At 37.3% G+C, this 27607-nt stretch overlaps 1 protein-coding gene across 1 annotated transcript in view; it reads left to right on the top strand.

Moving 5' to 3' along the window:
• The window catches only part of TPST1 (tyrosylprotein sulfotransferase 1), a 158158-nt gene that overhangs the window by 79103 nt on the left and 51448 nt on the right, over positions 1 to 27607 (top strand). Inside the window, exon 3 of the mRNA XM_040635003.1 lies at positions 24234 to 24432. Coding sequence (XP_040490937.1) covers positions 24234 to 24432 — 199 coding nt within the window. The remainder of the gene's footprint in view (positions 1 to 24233; positions 24433 to 27607) is intronic.

Below are 27607 nucleotides of genomic sequence, written 5' to 3'. Positions count from 1 at the left end.
TGTTTCATTCCCCCTTCTGATTACCCCCCCTTTCTTTATCCCTCTCTTCCCCTACCGATCATCCTAGTTCTTATGTTCCATAGATGAGAGAAATCATATGATAGTTGTCTTTCTCTGCTTGACTTATTTCACTTAGCATTATCTCCTCCAGTGCTGTCCATGTTGTAGCAAATGTTGAGAACTCGTTCTTTCTGATAGCTGAGTAATATTCTATCGTATATATGGACCACAACTTCTTAATCCAGTCATCTGTTGAAGGGCATCTCGGCTCCTTCCACAATTTAGCTATTGTGGACATTGCTGCTATGAACATTGGGGTTTCTGCCCATTTTTTGATTTGATTATTTGTTTCTTGTGCATTGAGTTTGAGAAGTTCTTTATAGATCTTGGGATACCAGCCTTTTATCTGTAGTGTCATTTGCAAATATCTTCTCCCATTCTGTGGGTTGCCTCTTTGTTTTGATGACTATTTCCTTTACTATGCAGAAATGTTTTATCTTGATGAAGTCCCACAAGTTCATTTTTTCTTTTGTTTCTCTTGCCTTTGGAGATGTGTCATAAAGAAGTTGCTGTGGCTGATGTCAAAGAGGTTACAGCCTATGTTCTTCTCTATGATTTTGATGCATTCCTGTCTCACATCAAGGTCTTTCATCCATTTGGAGTTTATCTTTGTGTATGGTGTGAGAGTGGTCAAGTTTCATCCTTCTGTATATAGCTGTCCAATTTTCCCAGCACCATTTATTGAAGAGACTGTCTTTTTTCCACTGGATGTTTTTTCCTGCTTTGTCAAAGATTAGTTGACCATAGAGTCGAGGGTCCATTTCTGGAGTCTGTATTCTGTTCCGTTGGTCTATGTGCCTGTTTTTGTGCCAGATCCATGCTGTCTTGGTGATCATAGCTTTGTAGTATAGCTTGAAATCTGGGAACGTGATGCCCTAGCTTTGTTTTTCCTTTTCAACATTTCCTTAGCTATTCGGGGTCTTTTCTGGCTCCACACAAATTTAGGTTTGTTTGTTACAGCTCTTTGAAAAATGTCATCGGTATTTTGATCAGGATGGCATTGAAAGTGTAGATTGCTCTGGGTAGCGTAGACATTTTAACTATGTTTATTTTTCCGATCCATGAACATGGAATGTTTTTCCATCTTTTTGTGTTTTCTTCAATGTCTTTCATCAGTGTTCTGTGGTTTCTAGAATATAGATCCTTTACCTCTCTGGTTAAGTTAATTCCGAGATACCATGTGACTTTTGGTGCTATTGTAATAAATCAGCTATTTTAAATAGTTCCTCAAGGAATCAAACCATGTCTAAAGAACTGAGGGGAAGTATGAGGGAGGGTAATATCACCAAGATGGCAGACTAGGAGATCCCAGCCCTCACCCCCACACAAAAATAATGATCAAGTCAACTATCACGGATGAGGAAAATTCTGGGAAAATTATGGGCTACATTTAGGGGGCTTCAGTGAACCAGAGGAGTGCAGAGACTGGAGATGACTAAATAAATGGGATAAGAAGCATTCTGCCTACGTTGTCGTATCCCTCAGGCCAGCAAAGTGTTGCAGGGAATTCGCTTGGCCATGAATTCCCCTAATTGGGGAAGAGAGAGACTGAGGGACTTCAGCAGCTGTAGTTACCGCTGCAGAGGACTCCTGTGCTCTTTGCTGATGCAGACTCCAGCTGCTAGAGCTTCCTCATGCCGGAGGTGCTGCATCCCCTGGAACCAGAGTCGCCAAATGATGCCCCTCCCACCCACGAGTTAGAATTGTCACTCTCCCTTAGCAGCCCCAGCGCCCACCTTGATGTGCGAGCCTGAACATAGCTTCCAGCACATACAGATACCACTGAACACACATCCATGTGTCCAAGGGATTATGAGCCCACCATAGTTGCTCATGTATGTCCATGGAACCAGGTGCTTTTTGTGGCTGCACACATGCAACTGGGAGACCAGGTGCCCTCATTTGCTGCAGAATTGGCACACCTCCACATCTGGACTTGGAGCTGCTATACATTTCATCCAGCTGATGACCTCACATCTTCTCTTGGAGGACATCTTCCCCTAGCTAAGCCAGTCCATGAAGGTTGGAAGGGGTTACTGCTTCTTCAGATACAAAGACGGCAATACAAGGCTAAAAGGAATACAAAAACAGGGAACATGAAACAACCAGAGGAACACAATAACTTCAGTAACTGACCCCAAAGAAATGGAGATCTTTCAATTGCCAGAGAATTAAAAATAATTGTTTTTAAGAAACTCATGAACTACAGGAGAATATAGATAGATAACAAAATCATGACAGCAATACATGAAGAAAACAGTTCAACAAAGAGATAGGAATCATAAAAAAAAAGTCAAATTCTGGAGCTAAAGAATACATTGTGTGAAATAATACAGCAGGGAGCTTTAACCTCAGACTCAAAGAAGGAGAAGAGAACTCAAAGATATATTAACTTAACTATTAAACATCAAACAAAACCATCAAACAAAACCATATATGCATTATGGGGGTCCCAGAAGAGAGGAAGGAGAGAAAGGGACAGAAAGCTTATTTAAGACATAATGGCTGAGGGGTGCCTGGGTGGCTCAGTTGTTAAGCATCTGCCTTCTGCTCAGGTCATGATCCCAGCATTCTGGGATTGAGCCCCGCGCTCAGCGGGAAGCCTGCTTCTCCCTCTCCCACTCCCCCTGCTTGTGTTCCCTCTCTCGCTGCCTCTCTCTGTGTCCAATAAATAAATAAAATCTTTAAAGAAAAAAGAAAAAAGAAATAATGGCTGAAAATCTCCCAAATCACGTGAGGGAAGTTGATACCCAGATTCACAAAGCTCAGAAGTTTCTGCATCAGGATCAGCCCAAAGAAAACTACACTGAGACATATTATAATCAAATTACCAAAGGCCAAGGAAATTGTATATCTTAGACTTACACAATGTTATATGTCAATTATATTTCCATTAAAAAGTAAAATAAAGCAAAAAAAATATTAAAGGATAAAGAGAACTTTGAAAGCATCAGGAGAAAAGTGGTTCATCACTTAGAAGGGAACCCCATAAGAGTATCAGTGGATTTCTCAGCAGAAACTTACCAGGCCAGGAAAGGGTGGGATGATATATTCAGAATTCTGAAAGAAAAAACTGCCAAACAGGAATTCAATGTCAGGCAAAATTATCCTTTTAAAATGAAAGAGAGGTAAAGTTTTTCCAGACAAAAACTGAGGTAGACCTGCCTCACAAGAAATAAATGCTTAAGGGAGTTCTTCCATTTGAAATGAAAAGCTAGACAGCCATATGAAAACATAAATCTCATGGGTAAAGGTAAATATATAATGAATGTAATATTGTAATGGTAGTATATAAATTACTTTTAACCCTAATGTAAAAGCTAAAAGACAAAAACATTAAGAATAATTGTAATCACAAAAGTTTGTTAATTGATATACATTATAGAAAGATGCAAACTCTGACTATTAAAAAACGAAGTGTTTGTAAAGGGGAGTGTAGAATTTTTGTAGGTGATTGAAGTTAAGTTATTGTCAACCTAAAATAGAAAATTGTAACTACAAGATATTTCATGCAATCCTTGTAACCACAAAGAAAAAAAAACCTTAGATACTTAGAAGAAGAATCAAACCATTACATAAAACCATCAGAAAACGAAGAAGACAGCAAGAGATGAAGAGGGAAACAAAACAATAGCAAAATAGCAAAAAATAGCAGTAAGCTCTCATTTATCAAAAATTACTTTAGGGACATCTGGCTGGCTCAGTTGGAAGAGCATGTGACTCTTGATCTCAGGATTGTGAGTTTGAGGCCCATGTTGGGTGTAGAGATTTCTTTAAAAAAAAAAAAAAAGAATTACTTTAAATGTAAAGAGTTTAAATTCACCAGTCATTCAACATTTATTCAGCTTTAGTGGCTGAATGGATTTAAAAAACAACATCAGTGATTTTTTTGGCGGGGGGAGCAGTGGGGGCTACAAAAGACTCACTTTAGATTTAAGGACTCCAGAAGTGTGAAGAGAGGGGATCTTATGAATATTTACCACACACACAAAAAGGTGATTTATATGTTCATTAGCTTACTGTAGCTATTATTTCACAATATTGTGTATATTTAAATATCACATTGTACGCGTTGTAAATATATACAATTTTTTAAAAATAAAAAGTAAAGCAAAGTATGAGAACAGTGTCTCACAAAATAGAGAATAATGAGATGGAACTGTATGAAACCAGATAGGAATTCTGGAGTTGACAATAAGTGAGATGAAAAATTCTCTCATCAGGCCCAAGAAATTTGAACTGGAAGAAGAAAGAAACCAGCAAACTTGTAGACAAGTTAATTGCTATTATCCAATGTGAAGAACAGAAAAAAATACATATACAGAACCCGTGGGATACCATCAAGTGTACTAGCATAGATATAACGAAATCTTTCAAAGAGAAGAGACACTGAATGAGCAGTTAGTTATAACTAACTAAGGTTATAACCATTATTATATGAGTGTTATAACTATTCTAAAAGCTGGAAGCAAATCCGAATGCCCATCAACAGGGGAACAGATAATATGGTATATTCATGCAGTGAGCAATAAAAAGGAGCAAACTGCTGATATACACATGTTAAATCTCACCAAATATGCTTTGCATAAAAAGACACAAAAGAGTGTATAATGTAATTTCCCATTTATATAAAGTTCAAAAATGGGTAAAAGTAATCTGTGTAGTTATTAGAATACTGGTAATCTTATGGGTACTGACTGGGATGCAGCTTAAAGGAGCCAGTTTAGAAGCTGAGAATGTTCTCTTTCTTGTTCTGGATGATGGTTACATGGATATATACATAAAATTTGAATTAAAAGCTGAAAAAAAGTTGCTGTTCTTGAAGCTCTGTTTGTACTTTGTATTATGTAAGATAGTTTAAGATCTTGAAATATATATCTTTATTCTTGCAGTGTTCAAATCTGGGATAAATAATAGTATATAATTAGATCATGTGGAAGCAAATTCAACCACAGTTTCATTATTTATGACTGCTAAAAGTCTTAATTAAGGTATAATAATATAATTTACCTTTGACATAAAAACATAAACCTAGTTTTAATAATCTGATGATTACCCTATTTGACTTTAGGGTAATATTTAAATATTTGGTCACATATGTGAATTTTTTTAAAAATTTTATTTATTAGAGAGAAAAAGCACATGAAGGGGAGAGGCAGAGGGAGGGGGGGAAGCAGACTTCCTGCTGAGCAGGGAGCCCCATGTGGCCAGATCCCAGGACCCCGGGATCATGACCTGGGCCGAAGGCAGATGCTTAACCAGCTGAGCCACCCAGGTGCCGCATACATACGTTAATCTTAAAGTCCAGAATGGGCTAAGGGCAGTTATTACCAACATTTAACTAGCTTGTTCTGTTGTTTCATGTTGGAGGACCAAAGTAGAATGAGCAAGTAAGTGAACTTTCAAGAAATAAAGTGCCAGTGTTTTCACAACTACTTGTAGGCTGTAAAAAAGAAACGAAATCTATTCCTTGCAAAGAATGCAAGTCTGGCCAAACACCAAGATGTTGCTGCACAGAGAAAATAAAACAACCAGAGACAAAACCACAACAGAGCTGCTTTCATCCCAGAATGTTCAAGGACAGAAAGAAAAAGGACTGGGACAAGACCAGGCACAGGGGAGAGGAAGAGTAATCAGGGGAGGAGAGAGATTTTTATTTTTTTCTTGACCTTGTGTGAACTATTAATCTAAACCTAGAAATGCTGACTTCATCCGAAGAATCAGAAACAGATTTCTCCAGTTTATTCATTTATTCAACAAATATTTATTGACATTCTGTTATGCTCCTAGCATCATTGTAAGCACTTGGGATAGAACAGCAAACAAGAGATAAATTCCTGCCCTTATGGAACATATATTGAGAGTGGGGGTAGGATAGGAATGCATACACACATTATACATGTTGCAGTGAGCCTATTTTAAGTAGCTGCTTTTCTTGGTTTAGCCTTCAACTGACCATACCATCTGGAACCTCCAGTTTAATGCTGCTATTTAGGCCCATTACCCTTTCTAATGAGACCCTCCTTAGTACTTAAATAATAAAATCTTCTTGCATATGAATCGAATGATCTGTCTTGATAAGTGGTAAAGAATAACATTGGAAATAGACCCAAATCATATGGGAACTTAGGACATTGCTATGATATCATACACAAAGGAGTACAGTAGTGCCCACCCTTGTCTGCAGTTTTGCTTTCCAGTTTCAGTTACCCGTGGTCAGCCACGGTCTGGAAGCCGATAATCGTTCTGACATACCGTCAGAAAGTCGGTAGTAGCCTAATGCTGTGTCACAGTGCCTATAGCATTCACCTCACTTTCTCATCCCATAGGCAATTTATCATCTTAAAACCATTATAATACAGTACAATCAGGTATTTTGAGAGAGACCATGTTTATATAACTTTTACATATATGTTGTTATAACTGTTCTATTTTATTATTGTTAATCTCTTATTGTGCCTAATTTATAGATTAAACTTTATCATATATTAAAAAGAAAAGAACATAGTGTATATATGGTTTGGTACTACCTGTGTTTTCATGCATCCACTGAGGGTCTTGGAACTTATGCCTGGTGGATAAGGAGGTACTACTGTGATAGTCTTGGATCCTAAAGTCAATGAAGATAAAACTGAAAATAATAAAATAGAGAAAAATAGTAGAAAGGATAAATAAAAATGAAAATTGATTTGAGACGATCGATGAAAAGGTAAACCCTTTGCTGTATCGATGAAGGTATAAGAGAGCAAATGTATATTAGCTAAAGGATGAAAAAGGAGAAATAATACAGGTATAAAAGACATTAAAAGAATTATGTGTGAATACTATGTAAAGGTATTTTCGTAATAAATCGAAAGTCCAGAGATAATAGCTAATTTTTCATGATAGATGGAGAATGTAAATACATTGATTAGCATCAAAGAGATTGAAAAGGTGACTAAGAACATTTAAAAAGGCATAGATGACTCAGAATTTAATTATCTCTAACAGATGAGTCCAGTGCTGTTTAAACTAGTCTAGGTCCTAGAAAAAGATGGAAAACTCCCCTGTTCACTTTATGAAACCATGACTTAACAACAGAACACAATAGAAATTACAGAAAAGAAAACCAGAATTTTCTTATTCATATTGATGCCAAAATCATAAATCCTAAAGTCATAAGTAAAATATTAGCAAGCAGAATTCAGCAGTGTATTAAAGATTGATAAGCTTTTATGACCAAATAACTTTTATTTCAAAAATGAAAGAATGGTTCATATCAGAAAAATCTATTAATACAGTTCATTACATCAATAAATTAAAACCAGATGTTCATATTATTTAATGCTGAAAGGCTCTTGGTAAAATTGAGTTGTCATTCATAATAAAACTTAAGAAGGAATAGGAAAAAACTACTTAAATATGATAAAGACTATTTGTTCACTGAACATGTTTTTACTTAGCACCCATTATGTGCCAGGTTATGTTTGATGGGCTGGGGTTATCGCAGTTAACAAAACATACAAAACAAATAAAAATAAGCCCTTTCTTCATGGAACTTACATTTTCATTTGGGAGCCATCCCATTAAAAAATAGGCAAGTTAAACGTCTAGTTCATCAGATGATAATGAGTCTTATAGAAAGAAATAAAGTAGAGTATAGGTTGTTATTAAGAGGTGGGGTGTAGGAATAGTAGGGAAGTCCTCATTGGTAAAGTGATACTTTTGGCAGAGACCTATGGGAGAGCAAGAGCAAGTGAACAAAATAGAAAAATTGCTGCCCTTATGGAGCCTACAATCTAGTGGGCGAAGACTAAAAACCCCAAAAACCATTTAAATAAGAAAAACATATAGCATATTAGGAGATTATAAATGCTATGGAAAAAGAAAAATCAGAGGAGAATAAAGGGGACCAGGATGGAGTGGACTTTTTTTAATTAAAAAAAAATTTTTTTAAGTAATCTCTACACCCAACATGGGGCTCAAACTCAGAACCCCATGATCAAGAGTTGCATGCTCTGGGGCGCCTGGGTAGCGCAGTCGTTAAAGCGTCTGCCTTCGGCTCAGGGCGTGATCCCGGTGTTGCGGGATCGAGTCCCACATCGGGCTCCTCCGCTGGGAGCCTGCTTCTTCCTCTCTCACTCTCCTGCTGTGTTCCCTCTCTCGCTGGCTGTCTCTCTGTCACATAAATAAATAAAATCTTTAAAAAAAAAAAAAAAGAGTTGCATGCTCTGCTGACTGAGCCAACCAGGTGTCCCATGGACCGAGGGGATTTTGAAGGGCTGGTTATAATATTAAATAGAGTGATCAGAGTATTCCTCATCAGCATGAGATCTGAGGAAATCTTAGGGGGAAGGAGTTAGCCAAGTGGATATCTGGGGAAAGAGTGTTCCAGGCAGAGGAAACAGCCTCTGTGAAGACACTAGTGAGGAGCATACCTGGTCTACACAAATAATTGCAAAAACGTCAGTGGAGCTGGAACAGAGTGGACGTAGGAGGGTGTGGAAGTCAGATTAGGTTATATAGGGCCTTGTAGACCACTGTAAGGACTAATTAAAAATTAGTGTAATGAATTTTAATAAGGCAACACCCTTATAGCTACCATCCCTGTCAAGAAATTGAACTATGCCAGTCCAGAAGCCTATCCATGTATCCTAATCTCAAAATAAATCTCATGCTTTCCCGTAAAACTATATACTATTCTGACACTTTCAGAAGTCACTTCCTGATGTTTCTTTATAGTTTTATCATCCAAATATGCATGCTTATATATTACAGCCTCACCCTTTAAAAACAATCTGGCATGTATTTTGAGTTTCTTTTAACTTACAGATTTCCAAAAGCTCAATTCCTATCATAACCATGCACTATTTTTTGAAGAGCCTAGGTCATTTAACCGGTAAAATTATTTACCATCTGAATTTTGCTAATTGCAAAATTTTTTCAATCGGACTGCTGATTGTCCAACATATTCTTCTTAATTCTGTATTTCATACAAATTGGCAGCTGAATCCAGAGGCTTAATCAGACTCAAAATCTGATTTGGCAAGGCTGTCTGTTATGTGTAGTTGTCTTTCTTTTTGTGATTTTAGCAGCCTTTGATCCTCAGTGCCTAGATTCATTAGTTTGTTTGATCTTGCAAAATTCTGATTTAGTTTCTCAATATTATTTGGAAAAATTTTATAAAGTGATACATCCCTGCATCTACTCTCTGGTTACCTAGGTTTATAGTCCATATAGGAAAAAAGCATGATAAATACTTGATTGTTATTCTTTATTTGGTAGTTTTCAAGATGAGTTGGTTTCTTTTCATAGCTTTCCAAGAGACTAATTCGATGATGTCAATCTATTGCAATTATTATTTTGTTGAAGTTCAAATTGTCCCATCTCTGGCCCACTAGAAGCTTCTTCATATTGGTTCCTGTGGACTTTTGCCATGACCATGGGAGTGTCTCATAATTTCCTTGCTTATCTAGTATGACAAGGTATTACAGGCTCAGCTCAGATCAGGAATCAATCATTTATTCAATATGCCTTAGTTTCTTTTAACAGAAAATGGTATTTTAAGAGTTCCTCTGGTCAGGCTATCCCAGTCCTTTGTCAGTGCCCCCTAACTATTTTGGTTGTCTGAAGCTCATTTTTAGTACAGGGGTGGAAAACTATGGCTTTCCGCCTATTTTGTATAGCCTATGAGCTAGGCATGGTTTTTACAAAATTTTAGAGGGTTGTAAAAATTAAAAGGAGGTTGTGCAACAGAGACTGTGCCTTGATAGCCTTAGATATTTGCTATCTGGTTTTTTATAGAAAAAGTTTGTTGACTTGCATTCTAGTAGACTCTTCAGAAAGTGTCCATAGAAACAGTATTTCCTGAGTTCTTTGGAACTTTGATTCCAGCTGTTTGATAACAGCTGTTCTGTTTTGCTTATACCTGAAAGTCAGTTTTGCTCCATATAAAATTCTTGGCTTAATTTTCTTCCATGTGTATGTTTAATAGATTGCTCCATTTTCTTTTGGCAAAAGATGTTATAAAGTCTGATAATCTAATTTTGATTCTTCTGTATTTGTTACTTTATTTTTCTGCTGTGAGTCACGAGCTCATTTTGCCTAGGTGCTCAATGGATTTTTTTTCTTTTGAAATCCCATCATTTCACTAGGATACATCCTGATGTTGGTCATTTTAAAGCAGATATTCTGAGGTAGACCATGTACTCTGTCAGTATATACTTGGAAAAAAAAATTTTTTTAAAGACTGCTTTCTTTGGAGGAGCTTGGGAAGATGGCAGTGTAGGAGGACCCTGAGCTCACCTTTTTTCATGTTTTCAACTAGATACCATCCACATCTAAGTCAACAAACTGGAGAGCAATCTGAAGACTGGCAGAACAACTCTACAACTAATATAGAGAAGAAGCTGCAGCTGAATGGTTGGGAAGATCAGAAAGGCAGAGGGAGGCCGCGTGCAGGAGGGTGGGAGCAGTGTGCATGGAGAGGGCAGAGAAATGGGCCCTTGGGCCATGGAGCTCACATGGGGAAGACAAATATCCATAACATGTAGCTTTAAAAACCAGTGGTGGTACTTGGAGCCTGGAGCTTTTAAAAGGCTGTTGCATCAGCACTTGGGGAGTGGGGAGAGTGAGCGATAACTTGGATGCTGCCCTTAAAGAGACAGCAGCCTGCACAGAAAGGCAACACAAAAATAGCAGTTTACACAGTGCCAGGGACAAACAGGAGACAGATCTGTTCACACTGATATTGGAGCATGTTGGGAGACTTCACTGAAAATGAGGGAGCTGGTAGGTGTCCTTTTCCTCCCCCAACTTCCAGCATAAACACAGAGCCACCTGTGAGAGGCAAGGCTGCACAGATACTTCCACCTAACCTGGTAGCAGTGCACCAGGCCCACGAGTTCTCCTGAAGACACACTCACTCCAAGCTTGCTGACTTTGGCTTTGGACTCAGGGCAAATTCTGTTAACAAAATAGACCTATACCAAGATATATGGTAATTAAATTTGCAAAATATAGTGATAAAAAAATCTTAAAAGTAGCAAGATGAAAGAAGTCATTAACTTATAAGGGAAAATCCAAAAGTCTAGCAGGAGATTTTTCAACAGAAACTTTGCAAGCCAGGAAAGAATGACATGATATATTCAAAGTGCTGAATGGAAAAAATCTGCAGCCAAGACTACTCTCTACAGCCAGGTTATCATTCAGAGTAGGAGAAATAAAGAATTCTCAAACAGACAAAACCAAAGGAGTTCATGACCACCAAGCCAGCTTTGCAAGAAATACTAAAAGGAACTCTGAGTAGAAAGGAGAGACTAAAAGTGACAGTATAGAGGGAGGACATACAAAAGCAGTAAAAATGAATATTTCTGTAAAAAATCAGTTAAGGAATTCACCAAAAAAGGATATAGAATATAATAACATATACCTAAAACTTGGGGAGGGAAGAGAAAAGAATAGGTTCAAATTTAAATGACCATCAACTTCATATAGATTGCCATATACAGAAGAGATTACAGATAAACTGAACGGTAATCATGTATCAAAAGCCATTAATATGCAAAGATTAAAGAGATATAAATCCAAATGTATGACTAAAGAAAATCAGCAAACATGAAAGAATGAAAGACATGAAAGGATCAGAGAAAATTTCGAGAAACAACCATGAAACGAGTAATAAAAACAATAATTACATCTGTATCAGTAATTATTTTGAGTGTAAGTGAAACAAACCCTCTAGTCAAAGGACACATGGTGACAGAATGGATTAAAAACAAACAAAAAAACAAGACCCATCTGGAGCTCCTGGCTGGCTCATTTGGTAGAGCATGCAACTCTTGATCTTGGAGCTCTGACTTGAAGCCCCATATGTTGGGTATAGAGATTACTTAAAAATAAAAATCTTTTTTTTTTTTAAAGATTTTATTTATTTATGTGACAGAGAGACAGCCAGCGAAAGAGGGAACACAGCAGGGGGGAGTGGGAGAGGAAGAAGCAGACTCCCAGCGGAGGAGCCCGATGTGGGACTCGATCCCGGAACACCCAGGATCACGCTCTGAGCCGAAGGCAGACGCTTAATGACTGCGCTACCCAGGCGCCCCTAAAAATAAAAATCTTAAAAAAACAAGACAAGACCCATCTATATGCTGTCTACAGAAGGCCCATTTTGTACTACAGACACCTGCAGATTCAAAGTAAATGGTTGGAGAAACATCTGTCATACAAATGGATGTCAAAAGAGTAGCAATACGTACATCAGACAAAGTGACCTTATTTTTTTTTAAAGATTTTATTTATTTATTTGACAGAGATAGAGACAGCCAGTGAGAGAGGGAACACAAGCAGGGGGAGTGGGAGAGGAAGAAGCAGGCTCATAGCAGAGGAGCCTGATGTGGGGCTCGATCCCATAACGCCAGGATAACGCCCTGAGCCGAAGGCAGACGCTTAACCGCTGTGCCACCCAGGCGCCCCGACAAAGTGACTTTAAAACAAAGACTGTAACAAGAGACAAATAAAGACACTGTATAATAATAAAGGGGACAATCCAATGAGATGATAAAGCAATTTTAAATATTTATGCACCTAACATAGGAGCACCCAAATATATAAAACAGTAACAGACATAAAGGAACTAATTGATAATAATACCATAATAGTAGGGGACATTAACACCTCACTTACATCAGTGACAGATCATCTTAACAGAAAATCAACAGTGAAACCATGGCTTTAAATGATCCATGGGAGCAGGTGGATCTAACAGATATATAAACATATAAAACAGCTGAATACACCTTTTTAAGTGCATGTGAAACATTCTCCAGAAGAGATCACATATTAGCCCACAAAACAAACCTCAACTAATTCAAGAAGATCAAAATCATACCATAAATAATTTTTGACCACACCACTATGAAACTAGAAATCGACCATTAGAAAAAATTTGGAAAGACTGAAAATACATCGGGATTAAATAACATGCTACTAAACAATGAATGGGTCAACTAGGAAATAAAGAAGCAATAAAGAAGTACATGGAAACTTGGGGCACCTGGGTGGCTCAGTCAGTTAATGGCCGACTCTTGATTTCAGCTCAGGTCACAGTCTCGGGGTCACGAGATCGATCCCCACATGAGGCTCTGTGTTCAGTGGGGAGTCTGCTTGTCCCTCTTCCTTTCCCTCTCCCTTCCACCTGCTTACATGCATGCATGTGCATGCTCACTTGCTGTCTCTCTCGCTCTCTCTCTCCCAAATAAATAAAGAAATAAAATCTTAAAAGAAGTACATGGAAACAAATGAAAATGAAAACACAATGGTCCAAAACCTCTGGGATGCAGCAAAAGTGGTTCTAATAGGGAAATCTATAGCAATACAGGCCTACTTCAAGAAGCAAAAAAATCTCAAATAACCTAACCTTGTACCTAAGGAGCTAGAAAAAGAACAACAAACAAAACCCAGACCCAACAGAAGGAAGGAAATAATAAAGATTAGAGCAGAAATAAGTGATATAGAAACTAAAAACACAATAGAACACATCAATGAAACCAGGGGCTGGTTCCTTGAAAAAAAATCAGTAAAATTGATAAACCTCTAGCCAGACTTATCAAGAAAAAGAGAAAAAGGACTCAAATAAATAAAATCAGAAATGAGAGAGGAGAAATATAACCAACACCACAGAAATACAAATAATCGTTAGGGAAAGTTATATGCCAACAAAATTGGACAACCTGGAAGAAATGGATGAATTCCTAGAAAAATATTATAAACTACAAAAACTGGAACAGGAAGAAGTAGAAAACTTGAATAGACCAGTAACCAGCAAATAAATTGAGTAGGTAATCAAAAGTCCAGGACCAGATGGCTTCACGGGTAAATTCCGCCAAATATTTAAAGAAGAGTTCATACCTATTCTTCTTAAACTATTCCAAAAAACAGAAAAGGAAGGAGAACTTCCAAATTCATTCTGTGAGGCCAGCATTACCCTGATACCAAAAACCAGAGAAAGACTCCACTACAAAGAATATAACTACAGGCCAATATCCCTGATGAACATGGTTGCAAAAATTCCCAATAAAATACTTGCAAACAGTACATTTAAAAAAAATCATTTGTCATGACCAAGTGGGATTTATTCCTGGGTTGCAAGGGTGGTTCAATATTCACAAATCAATCAAAATAAAAGAAAGAATAAAAGGGTAAGAACCGTATGATCGTTTCAACAGATATGGAAAAAGCATTTGACAAAGTACAACATCCATTCATGATAAAAACCCCCAAAAGGTTTAGCGGGAACATACCTCAACATAATAAAGGCCATATATGAAAAACCCATAGCTAATATCGTCCTTAATGGGGAAAAACTGAGATCTTTTCCCCTAAGGTCAGGAACAAGACAAGGATGTCCACTCTTAGCACTTCTATTCAACATAGTACTGGAAGTGTAGCCACAGCAATCAGATAACAAAAAGAAACATAAGTCATTCAAATCAGTAAAGAAGTAAAACATTCACTATTTGTAGGTGATGTGAGACGATATGAAGAAAACCTGAAAGACTCTACCAAAAAAACTGCTAGAACTAATGAATGAGTTCAGTAATGTCAACAGGTTACATAATCAATGTGTAGAAATCTGTTGCATTTTTATATATAGCAATAATGAAGCAGCAGAGAGAGTAAGAAACCAATTCCATTTAAACTGCAACAAAAATAATAAGATACCTAGAAATAAACCTAACCAAAGAGGTGAAAGGCCTGTACTCTGAAAAATATAAAACACTGATGAAAGAAATTAAAGATTACACCAAGAAATGGAAAGGGAGATGCCTGGCTGGCTCAGTCGGTAGAGCATGTGACTCTTGATCTCAGGGTCATGAGTTCAAGCCCCACATTGGGTGTAGAGATTACTTAACAAAAGAAAGAAAGAATTACACAAGAATTTTCAAGTGCATGGGTATCAGCACCCCTAAGTACCATGTTGTTCAAGGGTCAACCATATAGATGTCTTTCAGATGCCCTGTTGCTTCCTTGTCCTTCCTCCAACTTACTCATTTCATGCAGGTATTATGTTTATGTTGGTTGTTTCCAACCACTTGTATTTTTGGAGTTTGTAGGGCAACTTTGTCACCTCGTTTTGTTTTAAATGTTGTTCTTTTTTTTTTGGTTTTGCTATCTGGTTTCTTTGTTTTCATAGATGATTTGGCAAGATTAAAAGAACCTATTCTTGTGGTTTCTCAGATTCCCTCTCATTTTTAGGACTTGGACTTGGAATACTTGGGGAGGCGTTGCAGGATTTTGAGGAGAAGAATGATACTATCTAACTCTATCTGGTGTATATACTGCAAATAGACCATGGGAATGTAAAGGAAGAAGCAGGGAAACTATTAGAAGAATATTGTAGAAATCCAGACAAGAGATAATGTTGGCTTGGACCAGGGGGGAGTAGCTGTGGATTTAATGAGAAGTGATCATATTTGGATATATTTTGAAGTATAAGTTGATAAGATTTTCAGGTGGATTGGATGAGCTGGAGAGTAGTCAAAAGACAGCTCGTTTTATTTTATTCTGCCCAGCCAGAAGAATGGAGGAGTTGTTTTCAACTACGATTGGGAGGCCATATAGTAGACTTTGGGGATAAGATCAGGAATTAAGTTTGGACTGTGTTGAGCTTAAGATAATTATTAGATTTCTGTGTGGACCTCCATAATTCCACTCTTCCATGAGCTGAAAAAGACATTGCTTATTATAGAAAACTGGAAAATACAGAAAAGTTAGGTAAGAATATAAAAGTCACAATCATATCACTGTCATTGTTAGCATTTTGATATGATTCTATGAGTATATATAACATTACAAAATTGAATTTCTGTTGTGTACACACACAGAAAAGTCTACTTTCACAAGATATAACCCAAGCATTTGCTAAGAGTGAAATAGTCTTTGAAAACATGGTTTTTTTAAAAAAAAGATTTATTTATTTATTTATTTTTAGAGAGAGAGAGAGGGTGCATGAGCGGGCGGAGGGGCGGGAGGAGGGAGAGAGAGAAAGAAGCAGACTCTCTGCTGAGTGTGGAGCCCAATGCAAGGCTCGTCCTCATTACCTTGAGGTCATGACCTGAGCCAAAATCAAGAGCTGGGTGCTAAACCTACGGAGCTACCCAGGCGCCTCGAAAATATGAGTGTTAATGGTATTTCATCTTTTGTTTTAGTCTAATAAGTATAACCGTATGGATTATGTACTCTTCTCCGTTCCTTTTTTGCCTGTCCATTCCATCCCTGACGCTTGCTTTAGTCTAGAGAATTTGGTTTCCGGTAGTAGTTGCTGTGTATCATAATTCAGACCTGTGGTTTGGCAGCCCGCCTGGCTGTAGTGTTTAACCAAGACTCATGTAAGATCCATGCTTTTCAAATGAGTGTCTTGGAAGATTATATTCACCTCAGTCATTCAAGATTTTGGCATTGTCCCCATTCGCTGAGGACGAGTGCCTTCCACTCTGAGTGCTGCAGAGAGAAGGGAGCCTGCACACTCAGGACTGGGGGAGAACCTGCAGATTCACAGGTAGATCTTGCCTTGCAGGGCTGTGCCTGGGCTGTGGGTGTTGAAGTATCTAGTCTGGCAGGCACTGTGTCTTGAGGTCCCAGTGGGACTAGTGGGTACTGGAATGGTAACTAATTTGTAGCCTAGGACACTTCACACCTGACTGTTGGTTCATTTCTGGAAAGTCTGAAGGAGTAAGGGGGATTTGATGAGCTCCATCCAGCCTGCAAGTTGTTGTGTAGAAAAGATAATAAGGCTGTCTGAGCAAAGCTCGTTTCTCTCTAGTGACTGTATCCTTTTGAACAGAGATGAACAAACTTTCCGTAAAGGGCCAGTTAGTTTTGGCTTGACAGGCCATCAAATTTTCATTGTAATATTCAGCTGACTTAGAGCTAAAGCAGTCATACACCTTTCGGAAACAAGTGGGAGTGGCTCTCCACGTGTAGCTCTCCGTTCCCTAAGTGCAGCAGGTCTCTCATGCATATGAAAGTTGATAGGGTCCTTCGGTAAGGAAGGGTGTTTCCTGAGACTCCCCCATACAGACCCTACATGCCCCTAAGGTGCAGTCTCAGATTACAGTTGATAATTTTTTTTCTGTAAATGGCTAAATGGTAAATATTTTAGGTTTTGGGAGCAAGATGGTCTTTATCTCAACTATTCAACTTTGCCATTGAAGCAGAAGAGAGGCCACAGACAATGTATAAACAAATGAGCATGGCTGTGTTCCAATGAAACTTTATGACATTGAAATTTCATATGATTTTCATGTGTTATGAGATATTCTTTTGAGTTTTTAAAAACCGTTTAAAAACGTAAAAGCCATTCTTAGCTTGAAGGCCAGACAAGAACAGGCAGTAGGACTGAATTTGGCCTGTGACCCATAGATTGCTTGCTAACTCTTGCCTTAGCTGTTTGGCAGCTTGCCCTGATTTATGTCCCACCCCAGGAAAAGAATGGCTCAGTTCTGTCATCTGTAGTCACATTATATAGTTTCTGGGTTTCTGGCTTTTTTAGAGAGGGTGAGGAGAGAGAGAGAGAGAGAATCTTTTTTTTTTTTTTTTTTTAAGTATTTTATTTGTTAGGGAGAGAGAGAGCACAAGCCAGGGGAGTGGCAGGCAGAGGGAGAAGCAGGCCCCCTACTGAGCAAGGAGCCGGATGCTCGATGCTCGATGCTCAATGCTCTGCTTGATGCTCGATCACAGGACAGGACCTGACTGGAAGGCATACGTTTAACCAACTGAGCCACTCAGGCATCCTGGAGAGAGAGAATCTTAAGCAGATTCCACACCCAGTGGAGAGCCTGACTGTGCAGGGCTCGATATCCCAATCCTGAGATCATGACCTGAGCTGAAATCAAGAGCCACCCAGGTGCCCCTATAGTTTCTAGCTTTTGTCATTCCATTTACCATGCTGCATATTAATCATGAGTATTGTTTATCTCTCTTATTGGACTCTGAGCTTCTTGAGAGGAGGGCCATGGCCTAGTCAGTCATTTTTACATCTGTTGTATCTAACACTTGACCGGACACATACATAGTGGGTATTCAGAAAATGTTTAATTTTAATTTTATGGTCAGTAAGTATAAAATGTCTTTACTACAATCTTAAAGAAGAACATCTGGTTGATAGGCAGTGGGCCTTTCCAAGTTCTTCCCTCTAGCAGTCCGTAGTAACTGCATTTGCTGCTAGTGGATCTTGTGACTCAGTGGTTATGTAATAAAAAACCTTTCCAAATTCTTTCATTTTAGAGTTCTCTTTTGCTTTCAGATAACAGATCACTGGACTTTGAATTATTAATTTGATCTTAATGATAAATATGGCTTTTCATTTTTCTTAGGAACCAGTGCTATAATCTGGATGAAAAATATAATAGCTGTCGTTTATTGAGCATATACTACATTCCAGTCTCTTAGTCAACTCTGGTTTTTCTTTAGACTTGGTAACTTTGTGACTACTATTAATTTACCTCTTTCTCTTTGTTCCATACATCTAAAACAAAACAAAGCAACAGTGTCATATGTTTTCCTTTCATACTACCTACTGTAATGAATGATAACACTGTGTATTTTGAGCCCTTCATGTCAAATCTGAATTGATCTAGACTCCTTCCCCTGCTCCTCTCCCTATCTAATTGGCTACTAAGTCTTATCAGTGTTTTTTTTTTAATCTATTGAGTTTTTCTTCTATCTCCATCTCACTTGCTCTAGATGAATTAGTAATTTTTCAACTTTTCCAATATGTAGTTGAATGTCTTTACTAGTGTTTCTGACCCCAGTTACCCCATCCCTCAATCTACCTTACCCATAATTATCAGATTGAATGCTTACAGTGATAACCTGATCATGTCAATTCTGTGATGAAAACCCTTCTATCCCATCATTTTCAAGATAAAGCCAACTTCCCAGTCATGATATACAAACCCTATGTGTGACTCCAGGGTTTAACACAGATGTGTTTCAGAACTGAGAAATATTTGGATCTCAGGTCATATAATGTACATAACACATATTATATAATACCCTCTATTCTGTGTCAGCACTGTGTGGTCATACACATTCATGTTTCTGCATCAAAGAGTATGATTGTTTATGCCACGTAGAATAAGAACTATAAGTACTATCAGTCCAGGTCATGTTTTGCGGTGAAACGAAGGCAGGAAAATGTTTAGTTTTTATAGTTTTTTGGATTTCAGAATTTGAGATAGGAGATTATGGCCCTATAGATATTCAGTGGTCTGCTAGAGCTGGTCAGCGGCAGTTGGTGATGCCATGTTGGTGATTTGAAGTCAACCATGGTAGGGGTATTTACGCCATGGACATCAGTAAATGCAACAAATAGCTTTTCCCCTCCCTGGAGATCAGGTTGTTAAACATTACCAGCAGAGGATTATATATGCCTATTATATGTATAGTATATTTATATATTTTTACCGTTATGGCAAACCAATTTGCTCACTCTATGCATTAGAACAAAAGGCTGAAGTTTCCAGGGAAGCATAGAATGTAAAAATTAAGAAGATCAATAGGTTGGCGATAAGAGAAACGGGAAAACGAGAGTTTTGGAATTGGACAGATGCGGGTTCCACTCCACTATTCCAGACTGTGTGAACCTGGGTAAATCACTTACCTTATCTGGGTCTCAGTTTACACATTTGAAAAATAGGGACTGATACCTTTCTCTTAAGGTTGTTTTAAGGATCCAAAAGCTAGATATTGCATGCAAAGTGCCTGACATAGAATGAGCAGTAAATGATATTCTGTGTTTATTATAAGCCTTGCTTTTCTGGAGGTGTTTATTTCTGTAGACATGACTCCCATTCTCTAACATTCCTAATGCCCCCACAGAAAATATCATGCAGTTTAGCTCTTGTATTTTAGTTCAACTTGTGTCAGTTGATCTCCTTAGAAAGATGATCCTTGACTTCTCTTGAGCATGTTTGTGTAAACTAAATTTATAGGCCTGGACTTTTTTCCCATGAAAAGCTTTTATTCTTTTACTTAATAAACATTAATTGAGCATCTATTACATATTAATGGGCTAGGTGCTGGTGATAGATTAACAAGACATAGACCCTTCTTATATTTCAGTGGAATGATAGATAGTTGGGCAAGGAGGCCAACTATTTAAATGCAGGGAAGTTAGGGGGCTTTTGTAATCAGCTGGGTAAGAAGTGATGGTGATATGAACTAAGATAGTGGAAGTAGGAATGGAGGAGAGATGTTTCACTCAAAGATAAGGACTATAGAACTGGATAACTTGGAAGTGATCTTGCTTTCTTTCTCCCTGTCCCATCTGAAATCTCTGGCTTTGCCTTGTGTATAAGTGGTGGTGCCATTTATCAATATAACATGTACATGAAGAGGATCAGATCTTGAGCAGAACATGATGGGTCCAGTTTTGGACCATCCTAGTTTTGAAATGTGTGTAGGGTATCTGGGTAGGGTAACCATATAATTTATCACACAAACTTGAACATTTATGAGAGTGAGTAGGATGTGCTCTTAATAATGAAGACTGGGGCAATAGGTATACACTGGACCTATCTTGGAAGAACCAAGGATGTCAAGAAAAGATCAATAAATATCAAGCCATACAAGCAGAAAGTATAGAGTGAAGACAGCAGTGGGTTAAGTGGAATACTGGAGAAAAATTTTTTTAATTTAAACTCAATTAATTAACATATATATTATTAGTTTCAGAAGTAGAGTTTAGTGATTCATCAGTTGCGTATAACACCCAGTGCTCATTACATCAAGTGCCCTCCTTTTTTTTTTTTTTTTTTTAAAGATTTTATTTTATTTATGTGACAGAGAGACAGCCAGTGAGAGAGGGAACACAGCAAGGGGAGTGGGAGAGGAAGAAGCAGGCTCCCAGCCTAGGAGCCCGATGTGGGACTCGATCCCGGAACGCCGGGATCACGCCCTGAGCCGAAGGCAGACGCTTTAACGACTGCGCTACCCAGGCGCCCTCAAGTGCCCTCCTTAATGCCTGTCACCCAGTTATCTCATCTGCCTCCCCTCCAGCAACCCTCAGTTTGTTTCCTATAGTTAAGAGTCTCTTATGGTTTGTCTCCCTCTCTCATACTGTCTTATTTTATTTTTCCCTCCCTTTCCCTTTCCCAAATACATAAATTCATAAATTCCATATGAGTGAAATCAAATAATTGTTCTTTCTCTGAGTTATTTCGCTTACATAATACCCTCTAGTTCCATTCACATCTTTGCAAATGGTGAGATTTCATTCTTTTTGATGTCTCAGTAGTATTCCGTTGTGTATATATACACCATGTCTTCTTTTTTTTCATTTTTAAACTTTTTTAAAAAATTCAATTAACATATAATATATTATTAGTTTCAGAGGTAGAGGTCACTGATTCATCAGTCTTATATAATACCCAGTGCTCATTACATCACATGCCTTCCTTAATGTCCATCACCCAGTTACCCCATCCCTCCATCCCCCTCCCCTCCAGCAACCCTCAGATTGTTTCCTGTGATTAAGAGTCTCTATGGTTTATCTCCCTTTCTGATTTCCTCTTGTTTTATTTTTTCCTCTCTTCCCCTATGATCCTCTGCCTTGTTTCTTAAATTCCACATATCAGTGAGATCATATGATAATTATCTTTCTCTGATTGACTTATTTCGCTTAGCATATACCCTCTTGTTCCATCCATGTCGTTGCAAATGGCAAGATTTCAATTTTTTTGATTGCTGAGTAGTACTCCATTGTGTGTTTGTGTGTGTATGTGTGTGTGTGTGTGTGTGTATATATATATATATATATATATATATATATATATATACACATACATACCACATCTTTATCCATTCATCTGTCGATGGATATCTGGGCTCTTTTCCATTGTGTGGCTATTGTGGACATTGCTGCTATAAACATTGGGGTACATGTGCTCCTTCGAGTCACTATGTTTGTATCCTTGGGATAAATACCAGTAGTGCAATTGCTAGGTCGTAGGGCAGCTCTATTTTTAACTTTTTGAGGAACCTCCATACTGTTTTCCATAGTGGCTGTACCAGTTTGCATTCCCACCAGCAGTGTAAGAGGGCTCCCCTTTCTCCACATCCTCACCAACATCTGTTGATTCATGAGTTGTTCATTTTAGCCATTCTGACTGGTGTGAGGTCCATCTCATGGTGGATGGACCATCAACTACATTGATTTGTAGTTCCCTGATGCCAAGTGATGTTGAACATTTTTTCATGTGTCTGTTGGCCATTTGGATATCTTCTTTGGAGAAATGTCTGTTCATGTCTTCTGCCCATTTCTTCACTGGATTATTTGTTTTTTGGGTTTTGAGTTCGATAAGTTCTTTACAGATTTTGGTTACTAGCCCTTTATCTGATAAGACATCTGAAAATATCTTCTCCCATTCTGTCAGTTGTCTTTTGGTTTTGTTGACTATTTCCTTTGCTGTAAAAGGCTATTTATCTTGATGAAGTACCAATAGTTCATTTTTGCTTTTGTTTCCCTTGCCATTGGAGACATGTCTAGCAAGAAATTGCTGTGGCTGAGGTCAAAGAGGTTGCTGCCTGTGTTCTCCCGGATTTTGATGGATTCCTGTCTCACATTTAGGTCTTTCATCCATTTTGAGTTTATTTTTGTGTTTGGTGTAAGAAAATGATCCAGTTTCATTCTTCCACATGTGGCTGTCCAATTTTCCCAACACCACTTTAGTTAAAGAAACTGTCTTTTTTCCATTGGATATTCTTTCCTGCTTCATTGAAGATTAGTTGACTGCAGAGTTGAGGGTCCCTATCTTTGTTCTGTTTTCTATTCCACTGATCAATGTGTTTGTTTTTGTACCTGTACCATACTGTCTTGATGATTACAGCTTTGTAATACAGCTTAAAGTCTGGAACTGTGATGCCACCAGCTTTGATTTTCTTTTTCAACATTCCTTTGGCTAGTCAGGGTCTTTTCTGCTTCCATACAAATTTTAAGATTATTTGTTCCAGCTCTGTGAAAAAAGTTGGTCGTATTTTGATAGGGATTACATTGAATGTATAGATTGCTTTGGGTGTCCTGGAGAAATTTTTAAGAGGGGGGAAAATGTGACCATTGAGACAGGAAGGAAACCTGGAGCTAGTGGTTTCACAGAATCCCAGGGAATAATCATTTTATTTTCTCTTGTCTTTTGTTTGGGAGTAGAGTCCCTTTGAGGGATTCATCATCATATAATGATTATCTGCAGGGAAAGGTCATATACTTTTAAAAAAGGGGTTTTACCTTTTATTGGAATACTAATTTGAATGACTTCTTATGCATTATGATATAAAACTCTTAAGTTTTATTAAGCACTTTTGTTTTGCAATCATTTGACCAAAATCTGCTAATTCACATCCAATTTAAATCTAGGTGTCATTTTATGTTTATTTTATTTATATTTATTTATTTTATCCTAAGATTATGAGTTTTAGTCAACTATAGTGAGTATAAAGTAAACTTCTACATCAAGAGATAGAATACATTTATTCTATAATACTGAAAATCATAAATAGCACTAATTTTCCTTCTTTAGAAAAAAGGATTCTTCAGGAAGTCAACAAAAAAACAGAACAAATGAATATTTTGCATTCTTAGTGGGTTATGGTTGGCTATTTTCCCCCTAATATTGTATTATGAAAAATTTCAAACATACAAAGAATTGAAAGAATTATGCCTGCTAGCTCTAATTAATGTATTGCTGTATTTGCTTTATCACACATCTGTCCATCTGTTTGTCCCTCTAGTCATTCATCAGTCCATCTTATTTATTTATTTGTTTAATTGTGATGCCTTTCAAGTAAGTTGATTGGCTGTTTTCCTAAGCAGTATTAGCTTTGTTTTTTTTTTGTGTGTGTGTGGGTGTTGTAATTAAATTGTTAACCCGTTTTGTGCAGATGTTTTCAGCTGACCATTTTTCCTGTTTCTAGAAACATGAAGTTCCCAATAATAGCTGTCAAATTTAGGACATTGAGAAAAAGAGTCTGGTAAATAGTGTTAAGTCTGATTAGTGTCCCCTCTCTCAATAGATTTATAATCCAGACACTTACAGGTTTTAAAGTTATGAAAAATAATTTCCATTGGTCTTTTAACATTATTATTTTTTGGTATTTTAAATAAATCCTTATTCATACTCATATTATATTGTTTTCAGAGTGGAAAGATCTACAGACCAAGTCATCAAGCCAGTCAATGTGGGAGCACTATCAAAGTGGGTTGGGAAGATACCCCCAGATGTTTTACAAGACATGGCAGTGATTGCACCCATGCTTGCCAAACTTGGATATGACCCATATGCCAATCCACCTAACTATGGAAAACCTGATCCCAAAATCCTTGAAAACACTAGAAGGGTAAGTGAGATTTTTAAAGTGAATTGAGAAAACTGGATATGGAATTTGGGTCCTGAAGTTTTTTCTTATTTTGCTTCTTGTTTTTTATGATCAGAAATTTAAGTTTGAAAAAGTCTGTTTGTAGAATGCTTTATCATGAGAACACTTCCACTGCATTTTAAGGGTAACTGTGACTCTTCCAGGAATTATGGGGACAATTCTTAAATGTCCTTTGTCCAATTTCTAGAAATGGTGCTTATTGTTGGGGAGATTTATTCTCATAGCTGATTACCACAAATTTGCTGGAAAAACCAGAATTATTAATGACCTCACTTCTAGGGTTTTTTTTTTTTTTTTCCTTTAGAACCTAATAGCTACTTTACTTTTAAACCTTTGTTTAAATAGGGCATGATTTCTTGATACTTGAAAACTGAACGTAGGCTACATCATAAGAATTATTAAACAGGTGTAATAAGTTACCTTCTGATTGAAAGTTGCTATGAAAGTGTAATTACAGCTTTTTAAAAAATAAATTATGCTCACATCTTTATAAAATGTTGTTTCAGAGAAGCTAAAAACTCAAAGAGCCAATCTGAATATGTACCTTTGTTGTATAATTTATTTCAAATCAGAATTTTCTTTTTTTATTATTGTAAAATATACATAACATTAAATTTAGCATTTTTACAATTTATAAGTATAGAGTTCAGTGGTATTAAGTACATTCACTTGTCGTGAACTTCCACCACCATCCAACTCCAAAACTTTTTCGTCTTTCTAAACTGAGACTACATACTCATTATCCTTTCCCCTCCTTCCAGCCCCTAGCAACCACAATTCTACCCTCTGTCTCTACATGCATTCTTTTCTAAAACTGCAGTTTAAACAACACAACTATGTTAGCATTAAAATTCCTTGCTTTTCTCAGGTATTCTCTTGCTTATGTTAGTGTCCTTCTCTCCCTACAACCTTATATCATCTCTTTATTCTGTCTTTATTTTGATAGCTTTAATTGACAAACACATTTATGTTTCATGAGGTTATTTCCATGTGGATTTTTTTCTCTTAGGTATTATGTACTTTAATTTCCCTTTTTCAGTTCATTAGTGGCTATATATAGGAAGAGCTAACTTCTTCTAAACCATCATTTATATAGCTAGTTTTTTTGTTTTTTAAATAACCTTTATTCTCTTTACAATTTCATATATACAGACATTTTATTATAAAAATATAAGCTTGGGGGTGCCTGGGTGGCGCAGCGGTTAAGCGTCTGCCTTCGGCTCAGGGCGTGATCCCGGCATTATGGGATCGAGCCCCACATCAGGCTCCTCCGGTATGAGCCTGCTTCTTCCTTTCCCACTCCCCCTGCTTGTGTTCCCTCTCTCACTGGCTGTCTCTATCTCTGTCAAATAAATAAATAAAATCTTTAAAAAAAAAATAAGCTTGGTATATATAACTTACAAAATTAAAAAGATAGAAGAAAATTGACCTCTGTTACCAACCATACACATACCATTTTAATATTTCAGTGGATTTCCCTTCCTTCTCTGTATATCGTTAAACAAAGGTAAGATTGCATTGTTTTATAATCTTACTTTTGCTCACACACACAATTTTGTATCCAGTCCTTTCTTTGTAATAGTCACAAGCGTGTTGCTTTTTTTTTTTTTTTAAGATATTATTTATTTGACAGAGAGAGAGAGGCAGATGGAGAAGCAGATTCCCCACTGAGCAGGAAGCCCAATGCAGGACTCGATCCCAGGACCCTGGGATCATGACCCAAGCTGAAGGCAGACACTTAACTGAGCCACTCTGGTGCCCCCCCAGCATGCTGCTTTTTAAACATGATTTTTCATGGTTACATAATATATTATGAGCCACCTCATGTCCTTTCTGAAACACAGCAGGTCAGTAAATGAATGAACAAGTAAAATGTATTTCCCTAGTATATGTTCTATAATTCATTTTATCATTTTCCTTTTGTTGCTTACAGTTTTGTGTTCGACAGATTACACTACAATGAACATCTTTGCACAAGATACATTTTAGTTTCTTTTTTTTAGTTCAGACTAATGAAAGTAGAATTAAACCAGGTCCAAGTATCTGAAACTTTTTAAGTTGCTTGATATATGTTGATAATTTCTTTTTAATCATTGGAACTATCTGTATAATAGGTCATTTTATTTTTTATTTTTGCTAATTTTAATAGGTTTCATTGATTAATATAATTGAACATTTCACAGTTATTACCTATATGCATATATTCTTTTATGAACCATCTCTGAAGTTTTTAAAAAAGTTTACATTCTGCTAAAGATGAAGTACACATCAGTCTAACATCCTTTATCATAGTCCTTGATAATCTCTTGGTAATTGGTAATTCATAGCTTTCTCCTTTGTACAGTAGTGAAATGTTTTTTATAAACCGGAAACCTGTACAAATGATATTTCAAGGTTTTCCAGGCAGTAGTAGTTTTCCTACATGCAAGTTGACTGGCTAGATTATTCTTGGCCTGCTTGAGTGGTAGGTTGGGAAGAATGCTGTGGTTTGAATCCATGTGACTAGAGAATTTGTTTCATACACACTTGTGGCTTTTTAGAGGGTTTCAGAATGCACACTGGGGGGAAAAAGCCCTTTTCTCCCATCTCTCTTTCTGAAGTCACAAATAATTTTGAGGGAAAAAAAGATAAAGTGTGAACTATAATTGCATTTTTTAGCACTTCATGATAATACATACAAGCTGACATTCTTGTTTTGTGAGGTTGGGTTTCATAGCCCTTCTTGTAATCCAACTCGTATGTTTTTTCAAAGCTTCTTTGCTTGCAAAACTCAGATGCTAATATACCCAGCACTGGTGATCGTGAAGTTTCATAAAGTAACATTTAAAAAGTGATGTTTGACTGTCAAGTGTGATCTGAGAATGGGTCCAGAGAAAGAAGGTGGCTAGGGAGATTATTCCCTTTATTTATGGGATGGGAGTGGGAAGAAATTCACATTTTGACTGGGCATCTAGAATCCAAAGCTCCAGGCCTAAAAGTGCTGGTTTTCATATAATTCTGGGTAGTCTAGAAGTATTGGTGTCTGAGTCAACTATTTTGGGGACATATTGCCCAATTTTGAATAGAAAATCATGTGCTTGATGGTTGCTGTGACTCAGATGGTAAATTGGAAATTAAATGCTAACATATTCCTTAC

Source organism: Ursus maritimus, unplaced genomic scaffold (genome assembly GCF_017311325.1).
Source record: "Ursus maritimus isolate PB19 unplaced genomic scaffold, ASM1731132v1 scaffold_2, whole genome shotgun sequence".
Classification (NCBI taxonomy): Eukaryota; Metazoa; Chordata; class Mammalia; order Carnivora; family Ursidae; genus Ursus; species Ursus maritimus.
This window is presented reverse-complemented; position numbering and strand designations above follow the sequence as displayed.